Genomic DNA, 16,900 nt, shown 5'->3' on the forward strand with positions numbered 1-16,900 from the left:
CTGTACCGGTGGTCAAATTTGAAGCCCCGGTACTGTGTATAGTTGGATGACCCCAACTACCCCCAACCCCGACACTAATTCCGACCCGATTCCGATCAGATCGTTAAAACATAAATGGTTCATGACTTGGAACCGCACTCCATTTTGTCAAATCATTGAGACTGAACCATGCCTCTACGTGCGAAGATTAATACCCCACGTGTGGTGATTGTTACAGGTGAATACAATCATATTTCATGCTCTCCTTTTAGCCCAGAACTGACTATAACGTCTAGGGGGCGCGGATGGCTTTGGGGCTGCTATTGTGGATCGGTTTAGTCGGGAGGGATGCAAAGTCATCATACTAGATCGCGATCAAGTCAAAGGAGAGAGCAAACAGCGAGCCGACTCAAATATTCATTTCTTACTTGGCGATGTGACTCAACCGGATTCATGGCAAAAGGCCTTGGAGTTGGCGCAGACGACCTATGGCAGGATTGATGTGGTTGTCAACAACGCTGGGATTACCCATGATCAAGCTGTATGATTCTATTCTCGAAGCCCTTGATACATGTATTCTAATGCTCTGGTTCAGCCGATTCACACGAAAAGTCTGCAGGAGTATGAGAAGACATTCAACGTCAATGTCAAGGTACTGTCCCTCAAACAACCCTAGTGGGGTTTCAATGTGGCTAAATGAATATGAATAGCCGATTTTCATCAGTGCACAGATATTTGCGCCTGTGATGATAAAGCAGGGACATGGAATCTTCATCAATATTACCAGGTATGTGATACGCTCGGAATCTCATATGAATTTATTGACTGGTGTAGCACTGGGTGCACACGCCCTCGGCCAGGATTCGCTATTTACAATGCTTCCAAAGCGGCTGTAGAGGTAAGTGCAGAACCATGGAAGAGTGAATATCCGGTTATGTGGGTAAATTAACTTGTTGTTAGGTGGCAACTAAGACAATGGCCCTTGAGTACGCACCAGCAGTTCGGTTCAACTGCATTTCCCCTGCTGTAGGGAACACCACTATGTATGTTGCTCGGAATGACCCCAAGAGCGCGTCGCTAACAAAGACCAGGCTTCAGGCTAGCATTGGAAATGGTGAAGAGTCCCGCCAGCGACTGCGACAAGTGGAAGATTCTTTACCCATGAAACGGTTGTGTCAACCACTGGATATAGCTAACGCAGCATGGTTCTTGGGGTCGGAGCAAAGTAGCTTTGTAACGGGGACGACGTTGGAGGTGGATGGAGGGCGAGGCGTGTAACTTTAATTTCCGTAGCCAAAGCAGAAGCCATAGGTCCCCCGCGTTCCCCCGCAATGTAAAATTCCGGGGTTATCCCGGGGGGGGGGGGGACTTCTCGCATCTCTCCCTCTTCTACTCTTTGAGCCTAGTTCAAGTTGAAATGTCATGACACCATTCCATTTACTTTAGAAGCCTGACACTGATGTCTTCACCTGGGAATGAAAATCCGCCTAGCCAAACTCGGCCTGCCACGGCCGCGTGCAAAGGCTGTCGGAAATTAAAGGTAACGCGGTCTCCAACCTATTCTAACGCGTATCCGCTGAGAAAGGCTCCTTAGATGAGATGCATCCGACCACAAACAGATCAGCAAGGAACTGGCCCGACAGAGCCATGTGAACGGTGCAAACGCACCAACCGACCCTGTAACATTCCAGAGCCACGACCGCTTGGAAGAAAGCGGGGGGCCACAGGTCGTTATCACGGAATCGACAAGGCTTACCGCAAGCTGCAGTCAGAGTTGAAGAAAGTGAAAGCATCTCATGGAAATGAAAATAGCGACGATTTGATCAACCTGGTCCCCGGTGAAGAGCCGATGCAACAGCTTTTAGGTCCCAGTCACCCAGCTGAGCCACACGAGTCAACCCAATCGCCCCTTGGGATAGACAATGGGGAGTCATCTGCTTTGTTATTTGATTCGGGTGTTGCAACTTTGCCAGATGAGCATCCCGGAGATTTCGTCTCTCCTGGATTCCACAATGATGAAATATCCCATTCCAACCAGGAGCCAATCAGCAACCCTCTCGGGTTGTTGGCAGATGCTTCAGATGCGGCACAGGCACTAGAGCTACATCCGACATCTTCTGGTCCATCACCGATGTCGAATGTTGGATCTTCGATGACACATCACTCGGCCAACCCAGCAGATGGGGCAGGTTTCGGTCGTCAACTGCTTCATCGACCGGGCTATGTCTCACTTGGCCTCCAATTGGGCCGAGATACTCTAGAGGCGGGTATAGATGCAATTCTTGCGCCTCCTGAGAATTTCTCTCACTACTCGAACTATTTCAAATCACCCCCGCAGGTGCCTCAGCGCGATGTTGGACCCGATGTTGACCCGGTGGACCTAGGGTTGGTGACCATGGAGGAAGCATATCGCCTCTTTCCAATGTATGTTATAGAATCCCCAGTTTTTTAATTTTTTTCTTTCTTCCCCTAATGGCGATTCGTCACAGTTATTATGCCCGCTTGCATCCGGTCAATGGAATCCTAGACCCGATGCTGCATACCCCAGATTTCGTTCGTTCGCGATCGGCCCTTCTATTCACATGGATAATAGCTCTGACAGCGCAATTCGATCATGACTCGGCATCAATTGCCAAGCGACTACGCCTTCATGGCGAAAAGTTGTCGAGACATGTTCATACCTGTGGATATAAGTCCGTCGAAATTGTTCAAGGCTACTATATCTCCCTGCTATCGGCCACCCCTGCAAAAACACTAGAGGAGGAGCGTTCTTGGCTGTACACGACATACGCTTTGGGTGTAGCGGCGGACCTCGGTCTAGATCAAGATTCCCGTGCCAAAGATGCAAATCCTTTGAGCTTACTCAGTGCTTGCCATGTCGAAGCACACGATATGCATGGTGCTGGGTATTTCTCCGAGGATACTCAGTTTCAGCAGCGACTGGCACGAAATCGCGAAAGGACGTGGCTAAGGATTCTATTATGGGAGCGAGCAAACAGTGCATCCTGTGGTAGAATACGCACTTTCCCGGAAACAGACTTGACGCAAAGCATCGACAGCTGGTGGCGTCTCCCACTAGCTGATCCAACAGACAAACACACTTGTGCGTTTATCACTCTGAGGCGAGGTCTAGCCTCACTGCAAAGCGAACTCAGACAACAAGCTCATTTGACGCATCAAAATCCTCATTGGGTACGAGAGCTGGTCGATATGGCCTTAAGGCCTTGGTGTGACCTTTGGCTTTCGCAATCCGTCCCCGAATCCATGACGTCGCCGTCTGAAAAACTCTCAAATATTTTCCTTCACTATGTTTATCTCCATGGGAGACTTTGGACCTTGTCATTCGCCCTTCATAGTTCCATAAATAGGGGCCGTGACCTGGACGCAATTCGAGCGGACTGCTTCGAGGCTGCAGTTCATTGCTGCGAGCTTGCGGTGCGTGATTTGCAAACTATCGGGGAGCCACTGTACTGTATGTTAGCCCCAACTTGGGCTATGATATCCTACGCTGGCGTTTTAGCTCTGAAGCTATTTCCGGCATTGTTTGGGTCACGCGCCGGAAATGATATCGAGCTTCTTGCTTTACTGAGCCAGGTTGCCATGCAGCTACAACGTGCGGGAACCACCCCATCGCATCGGACTGGAATTGCCGCATTGCTTGGACAGCATCTCATGATGATCCTGAGAGCTAGGACGGTGGGGCTGAAGGATTCACCACATCCTGGCCAGACTAATTCAGATCCACCGTATTACCAGGGCCATTATGATGGGGCGAGGCCATTTGAACACGATCAGTCTGTACATGCGCTACCATCCGAGGCATTGGTCTCCTCAGATTATGATCCCTTCTTAATGACTGCCTCAATGTCTACACAGGGTGATTTGACTGGGGAAGGGTTTGCCGAATTTTTCAGGGAGACGTTCGGGCTTGGGTTTGGGGGTGTCTTCTGATCGGACGATGACAGGCAAATAGGACCATTGAGCATTATGTAAATAGATATTATGTATGTGAATTAAATACCAGATCAGACGCGGTACGTCTAGCAGTGGCATCATTGGGTGGGATATAGACTTGCCAGTTGGCCGGAGGCTCGCCAGTTGACGGGAAGCTTGCTGGGATGTTAATCGATGTTTAGTAGGTTACATTGGACAGAGGAGGAAACTTGAAGGAAAAACTATGTTCAAAAGCAATAAACAATGAATCCTCTACCTATGAGACAGCAGCATATATGAAATACAAAGGTACTGCTAACAAGTAGGTTTCCCTTACAAGTTACTTCTGCGGACTTCTCCCCGCAACACTTTGTTCACGAAGTCAGGATCCTCTCTCAGAGGTCGTCCTAATCCACACATATCGATGTCTCCACGTTCGACAGCCTCGGACATACGATAGCTGTCTCGCCAACCACCAGTTGTGCCAATAACAGCACGAGACTATTAATACACTTAGATCAGTTTGGGAAGAACAACAATGCCTGAAACTGATTACTTACCAGGACCTTCTTCAGCTCTTGCGCCCACTCGATAAAGTAGCTTCGTTCTGTCAGTACATGAACACCGCGGATATATGAAAAGATAGCTTACCTTCCACGTTCCTTTTGCGATGGGCGCTCTGCCAGCTCGGTCATAATGTTACCACGCCAGGCAGGGGAGGCATACGTTCCGCCCGAGATATCAAAGAAATCCACGCCAGCCTCTTCCAACCACTTGATCACAACGCATTGCTCGGCAAAGCTCTGGCCACCCTCAATGACTAAAAAGGACCAATTTTGTCAGACTTCAAGATCCAGTTCTCTCATATTAGAGTAGGATACTCACAATCTTGGCAGTTCAACTTGGCTGCAATCACGAATTTGTCAGACGGAAGTTTAGCCTTGATGGCGTTGACGATCTCCAGGATGAATCGTGCCCGATTTTCCAGACTTCCACCGTACTGCATTTATTAAACTTGTTAGTATCATGAGCAAGAAAAGCAATAGATATGGGGTTTACCTCATCCGTTCGTTTGTTGATCTTGGGCGATAGGAATTGGTTCATGATATATCCATGACTAGCATGCAACTGCAGACATTGATCAAAGTCAGCACCAGCCCGGGAGTATACAAGATGGTATTGACACTGACAATGATTCCATCCGCACCAGCCTTTGCGAGAACTTCGGAAGCCCACACATATCGAGAGACAAGATCCTTAATCTCAGCCTTCGTCAATGGTGAAGGCTTACCATACGTCTTGTTAAGACATGGCTCCAATTGCTGATCGGACGATGACTTCGGATTCTTGTTCAAAAACTCCGGCACCTGACGCCCCGGAAATTGCAATTGAGGAAGGAAGATCGCGCCCCGAGACTTGGCTGCCTTGACTGCTGGGGCAAATGCCGCAACCGGGTCCCAGGGATTGTTTGGATCCAACACCGCGTTGTTGTAGTTTTCGAGATTGTCACGATGAATCGGGATGTTTCCTGTGCAGATGAGTCCGGCTCCACCATCTGCCAGCTCTGTAGAAGCAGTGACGAGTCAGTTACCGCCCATGTATGTAGGTATTTGCACGGATTGTGACTCAGTGCTCACCCTGGTAAAGCTCCGCATATCGGTCTAGAGGCTTTCCGCAGTTCTCGACATTGTCCTCGTCGTATGTTGAAGCATATTCGCTCAGGGGGGTGCGGTACAGGCGGTTGCGAATCACTTTTCCGCAGAGTTTCAGTGTAATAGGCTGGTCGCTATGCGTTAATAGGCGGTACTGAAGATGTATGTCTGTATAAGACATACCTGAGAGAGAGGGGCTATGTGCGATGCAGACATGATGAACATCAAGCGAAAAGTAAATTAAGGAAGTTGTAGAATGTTCATGAAGCTCTTTTCTTGTGGGGTCAAGTTCATTTTTATCTGTTCGATCTTTACGCTTACAACATCTCGGAATTTGTATAGCTACATCGGGTTAATGAGATCAATATCTCGGAATTTCACAGCCGGACTTTTAATCTGAAGCCCGGACTAAGATTGCGAGGTGCGGGGGGAATCAGTCTGGAGTAAGTACCAATCTCGGAATTACCCCGAGAACCTAGCAACCTGAAATTCCCTCCCGCCACTCCTTCACCATGCGGTGCTTGGATAAAGGAAACCGAAAACGACTTCTTTGAGATTCTAGGAGACCCTGAAATAGGCCGCATCCAGAGGCATGATGGGATAGACCTTGGGCTCGGCATGCCGGAGTAGATCGTGAAGCCCTCATATCGAACACGTTGTTGGGACTCGACTCAGTCGATCAAATTAATTGACTTCGGAGAATCATTTTTATGTACTGTCGCTCCTGCAAAGGATGGTGCGGATGGAATCCCGTACGTACGGTAGGAATCATTGTACTAAGGACGCCCGATGAGCGAAAAGCTTCCGCCTCAGGTACGCCACCGCGCTAAGAATATCCGTCGCTGTTGGCAGGCCTACTGCCTGCTTGTCTCAGACGAAGGGCAGGTTGTTGCTCTGATGTTGTTCGTTGTTGTTCATTTCTCTCTAAGGGGTTCAGGTGGAAGGCTGGGTAACTAGCAGCCTTCCGCCTGACTGCTGACTAAGATACATCACGTGGCCATAGTACAAACAACAGTCGCCTTTTATTCCCGAGAATTTTGGCAACTGCCGCCCCTCCCCTGCGTAGGCGGGGCGACCCGACACTAGGTAGTCTACACTAGTTAGCAAGTAGCAGGAGGTGACGGGTTCCGCCGCCTGATCTTGCTCCAACTTTCTGCTCAACTTCTTTCCTACATCATGCCTGATTTCCGACTTCCGAGGGACATAAAAAATGCCTATATCCGTACAATTCCGGGGTCATCCAGCTGTCCGACAACAACTCGTCCTGGGCTGCATATGGTGCCATCATCACTCTTCTGCAAACCAATTTCCGTCATTGCAAGCACCTCATGCTTATATTTAATGCCGATCCCACTATTAACTCATCGAGGCGCGAGGCAGGGCAGGAGACTGATGCTATGCTAGCCCGGCTTGAGAAGGTATTTATCCGAGCAGATGATCTCCATCGCACACTTGCTCAACAGGGATGTGAGTTTTTGATTTTTCCATCTCCAGCCGCATTCAAATTGTGCCTAGATCAAGCAAAAGAATCAGGTGGGGTCTTCGAAGAGGGTGATAGGGATCATAACCGAGGTGCTGAATCCCGCGTTTGGCGCAGGATTGAGCCACAACTGGGCTATTGGGTTCGATCAAGCTTCCTTGATATGCTTGAAAGGGAGGATATGAAATTTGTGTGACACAAGAATACGGGCATGTAAGGGCCCTGTCATATGGTATGATTGTCTATGTCAAAATGTTTACTCAAATTTTTGAAGCTTTTGGGCCAGTCTGATCCTGACTGACCACCTTCTTGATAGCCGACATAGCCTTTTCGACCCCCTGTTCATTGACATCCTTCTCTACCCAGAGAATTTGCTGTGCAATGCAAACCCGCACTAGAACCTCTGTCCCAGAGACGACAGTCCAACCATTATCCTTTCCACTTGTATATAGCCATGTCACCGGGGACGGAAGATAGCACATGTCCACCACGATGCCCTTGTCACCCTTGTGCAAAATTGTATCGCAAATCTGGCGACACAGAATCTCCCCAGGTTCCCGGGGAACGGTGTTAGGAATTGTCCCAATGACAAGGTACGGAGTCTCCAAGGCTGCAGCTGCCCCAACAGTTGCGATGTGCCGGAGACGGATATCCGGTGCTGTCGACTTGAAGAATTCGATCAACGCGTCGACCTCGGACTTGATGCGGTTTGCGATGTATATCTCTGTGGACCCAAACCATTTCCAGAGAGCAAAAATTGCACTTCTGGCAGCGCCTCCACCACCAATCACCATTGACGGGCGACCCTTTGCCATGATGGGTCCTTGCGGCATTTGATACAGAATGGCGTCACGGATGCCGACACAGTCTGTATTGGTACCGATATGCTTTCTCTTCCCATCTTTGCCGAGTCGGACAAATGAGGTATTGACGGCCCCAATCACTCGTGCCTCTTCGGTCAAATCGTCGAGTAAAGACCGGAAGGTCACCTTGTTTGGCATGGTGATTGTGGTTCCAATGCAGTCTTCCGCATTGAGTTGATTCTGGAATATCGCACCATCGGTAGTCTCGGTGAGGTGAAAGGTCCACGGAACGGAATTGGCACGGAAAAAAATTGAATGCAGCATAGGTGAGAGTGATTTGGAGATAGATCCCCCAAACAGAGGGACACGATATCGCGTCGCTGATATTTGCGAGGGCAATGGGGAGCTGCCATAGACATATGATCGCTCGAGAAGATCCATCTTTGTCGAGATTTGTGTGTAACGGCAGATGCACGAATAAGAGACGCGAAACAAAAAGATTCAAGATGATAGACACCTGCAGGTTGTATCATTTAAACCAGTTATCACCCCGCATTCAACCGTTGCCGGCATATTGATTAAGTGGCCGGTATACTGATTTATCTTCAATTGAAGTGAGGCATCTAACCTCTGGTATCATTTTGTTCATTCCTCACTCAACTGCAAAGCTGGAGATTTCACTCGATCATGACGCAAGGTCCAAAGGTTCGGGTCGCTCTTGTCGGCGGAGGCACCATCGCCCCTTTGCACGCGGAGTACCTCATGTCCTCACAAACATGCGAGCTCGTGGCAATTGTGGATCCATATCCTCCGGGATCTATGCTGGCGTCGGGACTGTCACTTCCGCATTTTGAGTCTATCACGGCGCTTTTGACCTCACTACCGGATGCACCAGAGGCCTATGTGATATGTGTCCCTTCGAGCCTTCATGTCTCTGTAGCCAGAGAAGTCATCAATCGAGCACAACCCAAGGCTCTACTCGTCGAGAAGCCCTTTGCAACAGATTCAAAATCCGGCGCAGACCTACTCGTGCTAGCAAAGGAGAGGGGGTGCAAGATACTAGTTGGGCACCACCGCCGATTCCATCCATCGTTGTCAACTGCACGCTCTGCAATCGAAAGTGGCAAAATCGGAGAGATCACGGCTATATCAGGGATGTGGACAGCGAAGAAAAACGATAGATACTTTTCCGAGGCCGTTTGGCGAGGCTCTCGTTCTGCCGGCGGGGGACCGATTTGGACGAATTTTGTGCATGATATAGACGTCCTGCATTTCCTCACAGGTGCCAAGATCACCCGCATTTGGGCCACCGACACTCTAGTCAGAAGGGAGCACAAGAATGTGGCCATCGACGATACGGTAGAAGAGGGTGCCGCGATCATGGCCCAATTTTCGAATGGGGTGGTTGGAACGTTCTTGGTCAACGACAATACTGCGAGCCCATACGGTTGGGAATCTGCCACCGGCGACAACCCATCATACCCGAAGGCTGAGGTCCCCCTGGATGTTTATCGAATCTTGGGCACGAAAGGGACAATTAGTGCCCCTGACGATACGCTATGGAGCTACAATCCAAAGGTAGAGAATTGTGGCCAGGAAATTGGGTGGCATAGACGAATGGAACGGATTGAACTTCGAGTCACGGAAGGGACTCCATTTAAATTGCAAGCTGAACATCTGGCCAGGGTTGTTCGTGGCTTGGAAAATCATCTTTGCTCGGGGGAGGACGGATTAGCTGCAGTTGCTGTCTGTGAGGCTGTCATTGTGGCTTTAAAGGCCAAGGACGGGCTTCCAGTCTCGGTTTCGGATGTTTCACGTTTGTAGATTACTGTCGATACTGTTAACTCATTGATTATTCGATACATTCCTTCAACGCTGTGGCAATGTGAAGGAGAAATTGCCATCTGTGACCGCCAAAGCTGAGGTCACGTGCCACTTTTCCCATATTTGTTAAACAGGAGTGTCAACAAACAGGGATAGAAGTTTACCCGTCCTTCCAGTGCATTCTGACATTATTCACAAAGGAGTACCTCACTCATAGGATACCGAAGTATCAGGAGCCCCCGGGGATTATGCCAGCCATCAAGGAAGGTGAAAACCGCCGCCGTCAGTCACCTAGACTGACGGAAAGGTCGGAAAGCTCGCAACCAGACCCTCATGAGGCAACCAGCAGCGACGCGACCCCCGACACGACTGAGGCAACCAGCAGCGACGCGACCTCCGACACGACAATCCCGTCAACACAAGCCATTTGCTACGAAGTCAACAAATTGCGGCAAACCTTTGAATCCGTTTATTCGGACCTACGAGAGCGTGAGGACAAACTCCAAAATGCCCTCCTGCGAGAAGAAGAGAGGGAACGCCTGCTAGCCGAAGCACTATCTAAAGCCATCCAAAGGGAGGAAATCCTGAATGTCGAACTTGAAACGCCAGGGATGGTACAGAGTGGAGTATGCTATTCGCCAAAGCATTAACGAGGCGTATCAGTACTTGAGTCTGGACAAGGAGACGCCACGGGAGCTGCTTCGGTATCTGCGTCTATGGCAGTCACCACCAGAGTGTGACCCGACGTATCGAGCGTCATGGAGAAACCCAACAGAGGTCTAGATAAAGACACGGGACCTGACACATGGTTGAAAGTCGATCTTAGTCTAGTCTAAGGCTTCCCTAGGCCATAAACAGGACCTTGGCTTTTTTGTTGTGATCCTCATCACGTTTTCTGTACTTGGAGAAGAAGATCTCTAGTGTCTTGATTTCTTTGAAAGTCTTTATCAGCCGCTTCGTCACAGTCTAGTAACCGCCTTGTCTGGGAGCCCTGATTTGGTGGAGTGGAGCATCGTGTCCTTGGTCTGGGAGTCTCGGGGGCAGTGTGGAGCCTTCCATTTTGCCCGCAAGGCGCAAAGCCTTGTGTTCTTTGACGGCTGTCCCCACACGGTGCATTAAAGAATGCACCGGTTTATGGAGACGATGACTGGCGTCCAACAGCGCGGGGTATTCGATTATCCCCTCATGGTTATTAAATGATTCTAACAACTCGGAAATCATTCAATGGTCCAATTTCTTAACCATGTCATCTTCCTGGCCTCCCTCTGGGGGTAGCCCTTTCGGTATTGCCACATTATCTCTCGGCAACTGGCGAGCACATCGCCTGGAACCACGATTGAAAGCCGCCGCAAAAGCAGGCTATCAATGGATCGACTTGTTTGACGAATGCTGGGCTGCATACCTGGAAGAACACGGTTTACCTGGGGAGGAACTTTGGGAGCCGACTGAGCAAAATCTGAAAATTGCTCGCAAGTTGGCCGCTATCGTCAAGTCCTTGGGAATGCGGATTGCCTGCACTCAGCCTCTCCGAAAAATCGAAGGAATAAAAGACCCAGTCGAACGTCAAGCTACCCTCGATCTAGTCGCCAAACGATTCCCATTCATGCGAGCCTTCGACACTGATCTTGTCTTCATGTGTGCGAACATTCGAGCGGACAATGGAGTGACATCCGATCTCAAGACTGTCGCGCGAGATTTGGCGGAGCTGGGCGACATGGCAGCCGCATATTCGAAAGCCGACGGTGGACGAATGTTGAAAATTGGGTATGAAGGACTTTCTTGGGCAACGCGGAACACATGGTCCTCATCATGGGAAGCTGTGCGTTTCGCGAACCGCCCTAACGTCGGGCTGATCGTGGATTCATTCAACATCCTCGCTGTCGAATTCGCGGATCCATACAATCCTGCTGGTCACGGACGCATCTACTCAACATTGGAGGAATCGCTGGAGATACTTGTGGGATCGCTCGCCTCGTTGGCCTTGACGGTACCCGGTGATCGGATCTTTTTCTTTCAGTGCGGCGACGCGGAACTGATGAACCCAACTACCTTCATCCCTCCCACCGATCCGGAGACTCCAGCGCTACTCCCATGGTCGCGAGGCCATCGTCTATATCCCCTTGAACGCTTGCGAGGCGCCTATATGCCTGTCGAACTTGTCGCGGCTGCTGTGCTTGCCACCGGATATCAAGGTCCAATCTCGCTGGAGGTCTTCAACAATTCATTGAATGAACCGGGTCAGATGATCCCAGATGATCATGCTTATAGAGGGATACGTGGTCTTGGGGCCTTGTTGGAGACTGCGAAATCCATGCCTGCATTTTGGCAAAATCAAGTTGAATGTAAAAAGGCTATCACCCAAGTAATCCAAAGGCTTCAGCCGAACGGGTATAAGCTATGACCAAGCATGTACTATATATGCTATTCACCGTGAGTTGATGATGAATGTGAGTTACGAATGTACTACTTACTTGCATCAACTATTTAAAGAGCCAGTTTTGTACTGTCTAGCTAAAAACAGATGTGATGTCTAGGTAATGAAAGACACTTTGCATGTGAAGTAACAATACTTATACCGGAAACTCTGCATGGATTCCATTATAGTTAAAAAAAGGTGAACAAAAGGAGCACTCTCTGAGAGAAGACATCACTGAGACTTAAAACCGCGCAGTCTCTCTACTATACAATCCTCCATCAGCCAAAATGTAGTCTTTCCCCCTTTCCACCCAGCCCAACTCTGCAGCATAGCTTCGCCTCCTTGTCCCGCTGGCAATGTTCTGACTGCCCACCCATCACTTCCAGGCACAACCGATGGGGTATCGCTGAGTGTGACGGCAGGGCGCTGTTCGTAATGGCTGGCCTCCATTTCATGATGCATCAAAACCGGTGTACAGCAGGCCCATCAAAGATTTGTTCCCATTCCTTGCGAGTCTTGGTGCGGAAAGTCTTTTCAAAAAGAACATGTATGGCTGGCCAAAATTCCCTGTTCTCACGATCTCCTCCCCAGTCCTTCTCACTTAGACCGAGACCTATACACAATGCCTGGAAAAACTTCGGCTCCAAAGACGCGACAGCCATGTATTGCCCAGCATCCTTGCATTCATACACTCTGTAGTATGGGCAACCGCCGTCGACCAAATTCTCGCCTCGGGGCCGATCCCACTGTCCTGGAATTTTGCTCGAAATACGTGGTGCGGTGGCGAGATATGAAACACCGTCCACCATGTTAGCTTCCACTACCTGTCCCTTGCCGGTTGTGACGCGAGCGAATAATGCCAAGGCAATCCCCATGAAGCAAACCAGACCACCTCCTGCAAAGTCTGCCAAGATGTTTCCCGGTGGACTAGGTGGAAGAGGTCGGTTCAAGGGCGGAATTCGGACGGAAGGACCGAGCATCGACAAAACCCCCGAAACGGCCAGATAATTGAGGTCGTGGCCGGCCATTGTCGCGTATTTGCCATCGCGTCGGAAACCCGTAAGTCTTGCGATGATCAGTCGGGGATTGATCTTGAGTAAGACATCGGGTCCTAGCCCCAACTTTTCCAAAACACCGGGGCGGAAGGGATCGATAAGAACATCGACGTGGGAAATGAGGCGTTGAATCAGTTGTGTCCCCGCTGGACTTTTGAGATCGACGCAGATGGATGACTTGCCCCGAATCAGGACATCAGGACTTGGAGTATGCCCTGGTTGGACACGATCCACTCGCAACACATCTGCTCCGTTGTCTGCCAGGAGGAGGCCGGCAAAGGGACCCGGAGCGAGTCCGGCCAGTTCGAGTACACGGATATTGTCAAGGGCTCGCATCTTGGTTGAACAATGACTTTCGCGGGCATGGGATAATGGGAAATATGATCTATGTTGTGGATAAAGAGAGTAAGAGAGTATATTCGAGTAGACAAAAAGCTTCCAGGGTAGCTAGAAAAGTCCAATATCAATGATAGACTGGAATATATGTCCTAGCTGTCGTGACTCGTCGTCTAAATAAATTCCCCGATGGCCCGGGGAGACCGGATCTGAATCTATTCCAAAATTCCGAAATTCACCAGTTGACATTCGCCAAGGGTCGTTTCTCCGGGTTGACTCCGCGATCCCCCTGTCGGAGAAGACTTCTGGGGCATACATGGAGATGAACATATTTTACCCAAGTACGGCCTAGACTTGGAAATTCCAATAAGTTGGAGTCACAACGTGAGGGGAAAGGGAATTGGATTTCGGAATTACATAGTAGGAATTGGGAATTAGGGCAAAGCCGACATCCTCCATTCCGTCGGAATAGACAGTGACAGTGGCACAGAATTGCCAAATGTCGCGGAGTTTCTGCTCCAATTGTTCCGGAAGAGCCTAGTGACAAGCAGCACGTGTCGCTGTGAGATTATTGGGCATTTCGTAGGAGTAGCCTTGCCAGTTGGCGGAAGGCTTGCCAGTTGGCTGGAGGTTCGCCAGTTGACGGGAAGCTCGCTAACGACCCACAAGTGGATACTGACACTGGACAGATATTTTTGTTCATACTTTATTTACTGTACAGATCCGAGGAGGAATTGTATGCTAATCCAATAGGGGCGCATTGCAAGATGATTGGATGCAGGGTACATGTATTCTATGATTCGATACCATGTAGAACCCTTCATTCCTGACAATGTTGTACTGCGGAGAGAAATCGCAGGGGAAGGATATTTCCAATTTTTCTATATGATGACAAACAGATACAAATAGTCTACTTAGACAGAGAACAGTAAGTCCTGACAAAAGCACAGAAGCTCTGGAACTCTACTAGATATTGGCCTTCACTCGTGCAAGGTTGCGCAGTTCCCTTCTCAGCAGCTTGCCGGTTGGATTCCGTGGCAACTGGTCAACGAAAAAGACACCCCCGCGAAGTTTCTTGTACCCAGCAACTTTACTCGCGACCATTCTCTGAATTTCTTCGGAAAGTATCTTGCGGTCCGATGAGAAGACTTTGACTTTCGGAACCACAAAGGCCTGAGGAATCTCCGTGGCTTCGTTGTCGTCCCAAACAGAAGTCACAGCGGCATCGGCAACGTTTCCATGCTGTCCAATAATCTCTTCCAACTCAGTCGGACTTACTTGGAACCTGTGAATGATCAGTGTGACTGGCTCTCACTACTGGCACGGCGGTTGAATCTTACCCTTTGTACTTGATCACGTCCTTGATGCGATCAATGATGATCAAATATCCATTGGAGTCCAGATATCCGATATCACCTGTTCTGTACCATCCTGGCTCTAGCATGGCATCAGTCGTAGATTTCTCATCGTCCTTGTAGCCCCTGCAATCAAATTAGCATCTGGCTAGTGTCTATTGTCACGCACTTAGGGCTAGCTCAGCGTACATCATGATAGTGGGCGATGACACACAGATCTCTCCCGGATCGCCAGGAGAGACATATTTGCAGTTATCGTCAACGAATCGAATCTTGATGTTTGCAAGAAGAGTTCCTGTAGCCACAAGGGGGGCTCCTTTGTCTCTGACACCACTCTGAGACACACAGGATGAGAGCTCGGTGCAGCCATAAGCTGAGGACAACAGTTAGTCAAAGACCAATAATCAAGGGAGCAGAACTTACTTTGGCAAAGGCTAACACCGGGGAACTTGTTTCGAAGTTTCGTTGCAACTAGCGGCTGGTTCTGTTAGATCTTTCATGAGCATATTAGGGACGATGAGCACTACTTACCTTGAGCGGCGCAGCGGAACATGAAAAGTATTCAAGATCGGGGTATGTGTATTTCTCAGTGACTGGAGACTCAGCAAGGCCCAGGGCGACAGGAGGCACCAATCTAGCCAATGTAGCACGTTTCTCGTGTAAAAGCTGTTGGTAGTCAGTCACTTGAATTTGTCAAGTTTTAATAAGGCAAGTCCATAACATACGCGGCAAAATGTCTCCAGGTCGAAAGAAGTCAACAGACAGACATAATATCCGAGCCATGGGCCAAGAAGTGCGCACACGTAAAGGCCGTAAATGTGTGATACTGCCAGGATTAGCATTTTTCGGTCAATACGAACCAGTATTGAGACTCACGGGGCTAGAAGAGAGCAGGTAAGTCACATATTCATTAGTCTTTCTGAGAACAGAAGTGTGGACTTACTGGAAAGAACACCTCCCGCATGGAACCTCTCCAGTTATCTGGGTTATGGGCTCGCAGCTGTTCAGAAATAGCGACAAGGTTGTGATGAGAGAGCATTACAGCTTTCTGTAGGCCGGTTGTTCCACTGGAAAGAACGATCGCAGCACAGACATTTCGTGCGTCTTTACCGTCAAGTACGTATGCCTCCGACTCGATGCGGTTCGAGTGGCCGAGAAGGTCATCAGGGAACTGGTTTCACGCTATTAGTATTTATCCTCGAGTAATATTCAAGGACAACTTACCAAGGAATAACCAGGCTTGCGGTCTATCATTGTCAGAGTACTAGGCATTGTCCCCAGGTTGAGCTCTCCAAGGGCCTCATGTAGTTTTTTGAGCACCACTACATCCGCGATGATGAGTTTTGGCTTCACGACTTTCAAAGCATGCACAAGCTCCTTGGTCGCTGAGGAATGGTTGATTGTGCTGTCCAGCAAGAGTTGTTAGCAGTGTTTAGCAAGTACTTCACCACCGAGACTAACCTCACAACACCCCCTGCTGCCCAAATTGCATGTGTTGCTAGGATGTAGTCAACCTGCTAAATTTTAGCCGGCCATAATGTGGACTTGCATGAAAGAGGAAACACGAACATTGCTTCTGGCAATAATCGTAACGACGTCTCCAGGAGAGATGCCGTGCCGATGTCTCAAGGAATGAGCTGCTTCGAACGCATCACTTCGCAATTTCCCGTATTTCACGTCTTTTCCCGTCAAAGTATCTTCGCATATCACCTTTTGAGGCTCTGTATTGGATGGATTCTCCAACATCAACTGTGTTATGGACCGATCGGTCCGCATATGGACGGTGATATCGGAAGTGATTACAGCCATGGTGAATGTTCAATGTTGATTTGCAAATCAGAAAATTGAAATTGGCTTGCTCCTATTATGGCATTTACTTATAAGTATATGGAATCGTCAATAAAATTACTTACATTGGGTCTGCAAGTCTGGACAACTCCGAATGTTGAAATTCCGATTCTTATTCCGCGGTACCGGAACCAAATCTATATTCCGGCACCTTGCAGCATTTACGCAGACTATTGTTTTGAGAGGATACCTATTCCCCTGTATTTTCTTTTCTTTAGT

At 49.1% G+C, this 16,900-nt stretch overlaps 8 protein-coding genes across 8 annotated transcripts; 4 read left to right on the forward strand and 4 right to left on the reverse strand.

The window, feature by feature from the left end:
- Positions 1-168: 168 nt before the first annotated feature.
- N7515_006845 (Short-chain dehydrogenase/reductase SDR) lies at positions 169-3,930 on the forward strand (the record flags this gene model as incomplete). The annotated part of the gene is made up of 9 exons (XM_056667589.1): positions 169-217; positions 276-520; positions 575-631; positions 690-766; positions 814-877; positions 940-1,022; positions 1,071-1,204; positions 1,671-2,403; positions 2,469-3,930. 9 exons carry the CDS (start codon positions 169-171, stop codon positions 3,928-3,930), a joined length of 2,904 nt encoding a protein of 967 aa, XP_056521185.1.
- Positions 3,931-4,245: 315 nt separating this feature from the next.
- N7515_006846 (uncharacterized protein) lies at positions 4,246-5,789 on the reverse strand (the record flags this gene model as incomplete). The annotated part of the gene is made up of 8 exons (XM_056667590.1): positions 4,246-4,413; positions 4,473-4,512; positions 4,564-4,732; positions 4,798-4,912; positions 4,972-5,040; positions 5,103-5,476; positions 5,550-5,691; positions 5,748-5,789. 8 exons carry the CDS (start codon positions 5,787-5,789, stop codon positions 4,246-4,248), a joined length of 1,119 nt encoding a protein of 372 aa, XP_056521186.1.
- A 1,515-nt stretch (positions 5,790-7,304) lies between these two features.
- N7515_006847 (shikimate dehydrogenase family protein) lies at positions 7,305-8,288 on the reverse strand (the record flags this gene model as incomplete). The annotated part of the gene is made up of 1 exon (XM_056667591.1): positions 7,305-8,288. The coding sequence occupies one exon, from the start codon at positions 8,286-8,288 to the stop codon at positions 7,305-7,307; it is 984 nt and encodes a 327-aa protein (XP_056521187.1).
- A 246-nt stretch (positions 8,289-8,534) lies between these two features.
- N7515_006848 (Gfo/Idh/MocA family protein) lies at positions 8,535-9,671 on the forward strand (the record flags this gene model as incomplete). The annotated part of the gene is made up of 1 exon (XM_056667592.1): positions 8,535-9,671. The coding sequence occupies one exon, from the start codon at positions 8,535-8,537 to the stop codon at positions 9,669-9,671; it is 1,137 nt and encodes a 378-aa protein (XP_056521188.1).
- Positions 9,672-9,919: 248 nt separating this feature from the next.
- Positions 9,920-10,454, forward strand: N7515_006849 (uncharacterized protein; the record flags this gene model as incomplete). Its single annotated transcript, XM_056667593.1, has 2 exons — positions 9,920-10,297; positions 10,326-10,454. 2 exons carry the CDS (start codon positions 9,920-9,922, stop codon positions 10,452-10,454), a joined length of 507 nt encoding a protein of 168 aa, XP_056521189.1.
- Positions 10,455-10,914: 460 nt separating this feature from the next.
- N7515_006850 (sugar phosphate isomerase/epimerase family protein) lies at positions 10,915-12,072 on the forward strand (the record flags this gene model as incomplete). Its single annotated transcript, XM_056667594.1, has 1 exon — positions 10,915-12,072. One exon carries the CDS (start codon positions 10,915-10,917, stop codon positions 12,070-12,072), a length of 1,158 nt encoding a protein of 385 aa, XP_056521190.1.
- Positions 12,073-12,548: 476 nt separating this feature from the next.
- On the reverse strand, positions 12,549-13,478 carry N7515_006851 (CaiB/BaiF CoA transferase family protein; the record flags this gene model as incomplete). The annotated part of the gene is made up of 1 exon (XM_056667595.1): positions 12,549-13,478. The coding sequence occupies one exon, from the start codon at positions 13,476-13,478 to the stop codon at positions 12,549-12,551; it is 930 nt and encodes a 309-aa protein (XP_056521191.1).
- Positions 13,479-14,444: 966 nt separating this feature from the next.
- N7515_006852 (uncharacterized protein) lies at positions 14,445-16,642 on the reverse strand (the record flags this gene model as incomplete). Its single annotated transcript, XM_056667596.1, has 11 exons — positions 14,445-14,763; positions 14,819-14,959; positions 15,023-15,206; positions 15,257-15,311; positions 15,365-15,499; positions 15,559-15,659; positions 15,710-15,713; positions 15,777-16,004; positions 16,058-16,238; positions 16,295-16,347; positions 16,403-16,642. The coding sequence occupies 11 exons, from the start codon at positions 16,640-16,642 to the stop codon at positions 14,445-14,447; spliced, it is 1,641 nt and encodes a 546-aa protein (XP_056521192.1).
- Positions 16,643-16,900: the final 258 nt, after the last annotated feature.

Source organism: Penicillium bovifimosum (genome assembly GCF_028826915.1).
Source record: "Penicillium bovifimosum strain IBT 22155 chromosome Unknown utg000005l_segment0_segment0, whole genome shotgun sequence".
Lineage (NCBI taxonomy): Eukaryota > Fungi > Ascomycota > Eurotiomycetes > Eurotiales > Aspergillaceae > Penicillium > Penicillium bovifimosum.